At 32.5% G+C, this 7224-nt stretch overlaps 1 protein-coding gene across 4 annotated transcripts in view; it reads left to right on the top strand.

Moving 5' to 3' along the window:
• The window catches only part of LOC122628805 (sushi, von Willebrand factor type A, EGF and pentraxin domain-containing protein 1), a 33067-nt gene that overhangs the window by 12707 nt on the left and 13136 nt on the right, over positions 1–7224 (top strand). For all 4 annotated transcript variants that reach the window (XM_043811471.1, XM_043811468.1, XM_043811470.1 and 1 more), the window contains exons 4-13: positions 2589–2670; positions 2823–2989; positions 3957–4097; positions 4448–4677; positions 5059–5412; positions 5540–5914; positions 5984–6152; positions 6295–6657; positions 6739–6921; positions 6999–7175. In XM_043811471.1, coding sequence (XP_043667406.1) covers positions 2589–2670; positions 2823–2989; positions 3957–4097; positions 4448–4677; positions 5059–5412; positions 5540–5914; positions 5984–6152; positions 6295–6657; positions 6739–6921; positions 6999–7175 — 2241 coding nt within the window. The remainder of the gene's footprint in view (positions 1–2588; positions 2671–2822; positions 2990–3956; positions 4098–4447; positions 4678–5058; positions 5413–5539; positions 5915–5983; positions 6153–6294; positions 6658–6738; positions 6922–6998; positions 7176–7224) is intronic.

The following is a 7224-nucleotide window of genomic DNA, read 5'->3' as shown; positions in this document are numbered from 1 at the left end:
TTACGAGTCATAGTTGTTTCTTTGAAGCGAGCTCTTCATCAAAGGGCTTCGTACTTCACTCATTACAATCATTATGAAGAAAATAAAAAAGGAATAGATGTAGTACTTCCTGGACATTTAGGAAAGATTTATAACAGAAAATAAACCTTTATTATATAAAATGATCTTTGTAATCAATGAATTTTCAGATAATTAGAAAAAAGAAGGAAAAAAAATATTTAATGAAAGAGAATGTGCAATATAATAATTATTATATTATAATATAATATTAGTCTGTGTGTGAGTGTATTCTTATATAATTATATAATACTACTCTGAATAATACGAAGTATACAATTATTATAATATAATAATTAATAGGTACATATATATATATTGTCTCAAATTAAATGTTACAAATTATAATATAATAGATAACGTATATTAATTAAAATATACAAATATTTGTATGGATTATTAATTCTTGTCACTTATTTTTACATGATAAATAATAATTTATATCATTTAATGAAACTTTTCCTAAACTTAATCAAATTAATTAAGAATTTATGTACTTATAATATTGCTAATAATCGATGAGATCATCGACGTTATTGAAAATCAAAGAGTAAATGATAGGAATATCGTATTTATTTATATTGAACGGTTTTACAAACTCAAAGTCGAAAATAATATATTTAAAGCATTTTTACGACTCCATTATTATCACTTTATGAGTAATACTGAAAAACATTTAGCGCATATGTACGGTATATATGTAAGTACGTCGAACGAGAAATGCTAATATACGAAGAAGTAGGAGCAACTTTGTCGAAGCGTAGCCGTTTGACCTTTCGAAAGAAAGGAAGGCCGCGATCGACTCCGTCTACTAAGAGAATTGCAACGACACATCGCATCGAAGGATCCATTATCATGCGAGAATAATCGAGTTGTTGAAATATACTTCATGGCGTAGCTACGATCGGTATTTACCTATCTTTTCTTTTTTATTTTTTTTTATTTTTGCAAAAATTTATTCATTGTAAATCTCAAGATAAGCTTTTATTATATAAGTATAGAGTCTTTCAATAAGTTTTATCAAAAGTTTTCTTTTTATTTATTTATTTATTTTTCTTAATGTCATTTAAATTTAAACAATCGTTTTAAATCTTTCCTGATACATAAAAATCTTTGCATACCTAGGACGACTGATTACTAGTATAGGATACTATCTTTTTTCTAGATTTCTTTTCTAGAAGTTTTTCAATGGATTATGGATATATTATTTAGAATAGACAAATATTTGTATCGATTATTAATTCTTGTCAGTATTTTTACATGATACTTTTTGTCAGTATTTTACATGATAAGTAATAACTAGTAGTGGCGTAAACTTAACCTTTGACACAGATCAAAGAAAATATTCCAGCAAGGACAAATCGTACGATCTTGACAGTACGATAATAACATCACTATTTCATGAAAAAATTCTATTCCTGAATTTTAACCCTAACGTATGAAAAAAACCATAGTGATAATTTGACTGATATTATCAGTCAAACCTTCACATATCAATAATTTTTAATTTTAAAGATCACACTATATGTTACAACAAAGATTCAAAAATATTTATTTAAATTAACATGATTTATCTAAAAGAAGAAAGAAAAAACATTTAATGAAACACTTATTGAAAGACTATTATTTGTTAAAACCGAACAGACGTGATCCGATCATATATGGATCGATCTTGATTCTTCGATTCTCAACGATCTCCTTTCGCAAAGTAAAAGCTCGTTTACCGAGCTATAAACAACGCGACGTTCATATACGTACACGTGTGTATATATGAGTGCGTGCACTAAAAACGATCGAGGTCGTTGATGTCCGTCATTGTCCATACGGGTCAATAGTTAGCCTGCTTTCTTGTATCGGTACTACGATTTTGACGTTACTCACGTGCTCATTCTTCTTGTACGTAATCACAATGACAATTTTATTCTCACATTTGAATGAAAGTTAAGGAAAAATTAAATATATACTATAAATTAATCTGTAGAATAATCATGACTCTAAATTCATCGATCAGTCCTTTAGAATATTAAATATACTTTACTTATTTCGATTGGTTCAGTCATAAATTATTTCGATTTTAAATTTATCACTATTCATTAAATTTTACTACAACTAAACGAAAATAGATTATTAGAACTTTCAGAATACACATAATTTGTCACACGTTCAATAATTACAGTATTCACAACAACTTTAGTCAAATGAGTTCTCTCGAACTTTATAACTATAAATTAAAGACGAAAATCGATCAGGAAAATGACAGGACCAAATTCCTCAGTTCCCAATTTCCTTTAGTTTTTAACAGTATCAATAAACTATTACTACGAAAATGAAATTTTCTTTGTTCTCGGAACAAGTTACGTTCCATTTTAATCATTATCTTTCTTAAAATACGAAAAAGAAGGAACGACTACATTTCGATCGTTTATCTCGCATGAATGCCTGCTCGAATATGCCGGCGTCTTTGTTTTGTAATCCGTTCGTTACACTTTAACAAAGAAAATCTACTTAATGTCTTTCCTTGTGTTACGCAGGATGGGAATTACGAGGTATACACTGTTACAAGTTCTTCAACATCAGGCATTCCTGGGAAAAAGCGGCGGAACTATGCAGAAGGTGAGCGAACCATGAACACCAATCGGAACTTCGTAAAATAAAGAATTTTTTGTTTTCTTTTTATTTGTTTTATTTTTTTTTATTTTTCTTTCTTTTTTCTTAACGAACGAATATTGTTCGTCGATCAAGCGATTTAATGCTTAAAATTATAGGTACGGAAGCGAGCTTATGGTGGTGGAAAGTTATAGCGAGAACAACATGACTGCGGGTATGGTCGGCCGACATTTGGACCGCTACTGGTTAGGACTCGCCTCGTTGGATGATTTACGAACCAACACGCTTGAATCCGCCGCAGGAATGTTAGTCTCTCAATATGCTGGTTAGTTAAAAATCTATTATTCTCATTAAACTTCTATCATAAAATAATTTCAGTAAGAAGAGCAGTGTTTCAAATTATTAAAACTTGCTGATCATTGTTCGCAAAAAAAAGTTGTTAATATTTTTGAAAAATCTACATCAAAAATCACATGAAGATTGTTTACGAAAGAAAAAGCAAAAACTTTTCTTTCAATTTAAGATCATTAAAAGTAACAAGAAACATAAAAAAAAGATATGAAATCTGTGTCGTACTATAACTTTTCGTAATAAAATTAAATATTAACAAATAAACCAATTTTTTCGTTTAAAAAATTTTATGCAGACAAAAAAGATTTCGTTGTTATCTAAAATGAATTGGGAACGATTGACATCAAGATTTTTCTTTGCTCGGTTATCGTCAGTCCAGAGAGAAGGCCACCTTTACGGAAATTAGGAGCAAAACGCCGAGGAGAAGTGAACGTTTATAGACGAGGGCAGGTTTTGTATTGAGGTCGCGCAAACGCGGAACTCGCACGCGGCACGAAGACACACTTTTCCCACAACAATGCCCAGACATCTCCGTTTTATGTCCGCGTCGGTACAAGTTCCTCCTATTTCCTCGTTCGCGTTTCACTCGTTTACCGTTGTTACCCTCTTACCGAATTACCAAGAGGTTTACGGTTTTATCGTTTATCCTATTAGCAGATTTTTTATTACAAAAGAAATGTAATATAAATTTATGTTCCTTGCTTATTGGTGCAAAATATACGTCAATAAGAATATCTTGAAAAATATATCAGTATATCATAAAACTAATTTGTATAAAGTGTATATATATATATATATATATATATATATATATATAATATAATATAATATAATATTTGGAAAAACTTATATACATATAAAAAAATATTTTGATAAACATATTATATAATATACGGATCAACCGGAGAATATATATGCAGAAAATATTTCAAAAAATGTAGGTTTCTGGGCATCCAGGCAACCAAATCCGCAATCGGGTGAATGCGTCGACGTTGCTTTGACGGATGATCGTCAAACTTGGGAGTTAACAACCTGTGAATCGCTGCTTCCTTTCATGTGCCGATCAGCAGCTTGTCCAGCCGGTATGTATCATAGAAACATGACAATCTTATTCTTCCATACTTGTTAAAAAATATAATTTAACTTTTCGAAATCCAGGAACATAATGTAGAACAAAATATTTCGTGGTAGAATTTATTTCAAATCCAATTTCCTTCTTTTTTTTTAATTGTAATCGTAATATGTATCACGACGAATTAATTAAAGTAATCTTTGTACATTTATATATATATACACATTTATATTATCTTATATCTGTGTGTGTGTGTATGTAATCTCAATTACCAGAGTTACTAGCGAAACAATTCAGAATGTCACGTCATAAATAGATTTTAATGTATGTTCGAGAGATCATTAAAAATCTAAATTACAGGTTCTTTCCATTGCTCGAACGGTAAATGTGTGAACGCTGCATTCAAATGTGACAAACAAGACGATTGTGGCGATTATTCGGATGAAATCGATTGCCCAACGAACTGTCAGTTTTACATGGCCAGTAGCGGTGATGTCGTTGAAAGTCCAAACTATCCACACAAATACGCACCTTTAGCAAATTGCAAGTGGACTTTAGAAGGACCGCAAGGTCACAACATTCTGTTGCAGGTTAATAATCATCTAATTGTCGTTTCCATCATTTTTTTAATTTACAAAAAAGAAACAGTCCTAAGAATGCTCTTCAAAAGAAGAATACTTCTAGCTTATTCAAGAATATGTATAATAAATAGATGAATTAATGAAATTAATTATAAGACACAGTAGCCTAGAATCAAGTACCCATGCCAAATCCAACTGATTCGCTTTCTGAATTGGCTTTCGTTTCATTTAACCTGTATTTCTATTTACTTTAGAAGGCAAATCAGTGTGCATGAGAAAGCATACAAGATGTTCAATCACGAAACTAAACGTAGTTGTTTATTCGCTTAGAACCTAGGAATGGATCGATGGTTTTAACTTATATTGGATGATATTTCGCGTAATTTTTAGTTCCAAGAATTCGAAACGGAAAAGAGCTTCGACATAGTACAGATACTGGTAGGCGGTAGAACCGAAGATAAATCTGTGAATCTAGCAACCTTATCTGGCAAGCAAGAACTCAGCAACAAGCTTTTCGTTTCGGCCTCGAACTTTATGATCATTAAATTCAGCACCGATGCCTCGGTCGAAAGAAAAGGATTCCGTGCTTCTTGGAAAACCGAGCCGCAAACATGCGGTGGTATTCTTCGTGCTACTCCCCAAGGACAAGTACTCACATCACCAGGTTATCCGCAGAATTATCCTGGTGGATTGGAATGCCTTTATATCCTACAAGCTCAGCCTGGAAGGATAATGTCTCTTGAGGTACGTCAAATATCAGCAATGTAAATAGCATTTTAAATATTCAATTTCAAGTTATCTTCCAATAAAACAATCGCTAAATAGAATTTTAAGTAAATGAGGAAAGATAATACTTCCAATGATTGTTTAGATCGAAGATTTGGATCTAGAAATGAATCGTGATTATATCCTCATACGAGACGGAGATTCACCGATGAGTCGTCCGATCGCTCGTCTAACCGGAAAATCCGAGGACAATCCTATAGTGATTATGTCAACGAGCAATAATCTTTACCTGTATTTTAAAACGAGTCTGGGTGATTCGAGGCGTGGCTTCAGTATTCTATATACTCAAGGATGCAAGGCAACAGTCATTGCAAGAAACGGAACAGTACAATCACCTTCTTATGGCCTAAATGATTATCCCAATAATCAAGAATGTCTTTATAGAGTAAAGAATCCTGATGGAAGACCACTTTCCTTGAAGTTCGTCAACTTCAATGTTCACAAGACTGATTTCGTACAAGTATGTTGACAAAAAAGCTACAAATTATGTATTTATGTTTAAAATCATATGTTGATTTGAAATTTATAGATATATGATGGTCCAAATACAAATGGACTTCGATTACATCCAGGAAATGGTTTTACTTCAAATACTCGTCCAAAAATAACCCTCACCGCTGAAAGTGGGGAAATGTTAGTCAGATTTGCTTCTGATGCTTTACATAGCAGTTCCGGTTGGCAAGCTGCTTTTTCAGCAGGTTCGTTTCAGCAAATTCGTGATTAATGACAAATGAAAGAACATGATCTATTACGGCAATATATATATATATATATATATATATATATGTTTATTGAAATTTTCAAAAACTTACTGAAAAATAACAAATATTCGATTCCTAGATTGTCCTGCATTGTTACCTGGCGAAGGAGCTCTTGCCTCAAGTCGAGACACAGCTTTCGGAACAACAGTAACATTCTCGTGTCCATTGGGACAAGAATTTGCAACAGGAAAACCCAAAATTACCACCGAATGTCTACCCGGAGGAAACTGGTCTATTACGTATATACCAAAATGTCAAGAAGTATATTGTGGACCTGTTCCGCAAATAGATAATGGATTTTCTATCGGTTCATCGAACGTCACATACAAGGGATTAGCTACTTATCAATGTTACGCTGGATTTGCTTTTCCATCTGGAAGGCCTACAGAAAAAATTTCTTGCTTAGCTGATGGAAGATGGGAAAAAAAACCATCTTGCTTGGGTAAGTTGAACAATCTATTTTTAAATACGCAAATTCTATTTTGCAACATACAATGTATTCATTTGTGTACTGACTTTCCAGCATCTCAGTGTGCACCACTTCCAGAAGCACCACATTCAAATATTACGATTCTTAATGGAGGCGGTCGCAGTTATGGTACTATTGTTAGATTCGAATGTGAACCTGGTTTCGTTAGAAGTGGTCATCCAGTGATCCTTTGTATGAGCAATGGTACATGGTCAGATGAGGTGCCAACTTGTTCCCGTAAGTAGACTTATAAAAGATAAAATATTTTTCTAAAGAATCATTTTACTAATTATGTATCCATTGTTATACATCAGGTGCAAAGTGCCTATTGTTACCTATGATAAAGAACGGCTACGTCGTCGACCCAACTAGAGAATATTATTTTGGCGATGAGGCTAGAGTACAATGCAACAGAGGTTACAAACTTACAGGATCGAACATTATTCAATGTGGTCCTAATCAGCTATTCGACAATGTGCCAACTTGCGAAGGTAATAAAAGTAAAACGAATTTTTATGCACACAGATATGGATTATTTAA

This window comes from Vespula pensylvanica, chromosome 4 (genome assembly GCF_014466175.1).
Source record: "Vespula pensylvanica isolate Volc-1 chromosome 4, ASM1446617v1, whole genome shotgun sequence".
Taxonomy (NCBI): domain Eukaryota; kingdom Metazoa; phylum Arthropoda; class Insecta; order Hymenoptera; family Vespidae; genus Vespula; species Vespula pensylvanica.
This window is presented reverse-complemented; position numbering and strand designations above follow the sequence as displayed.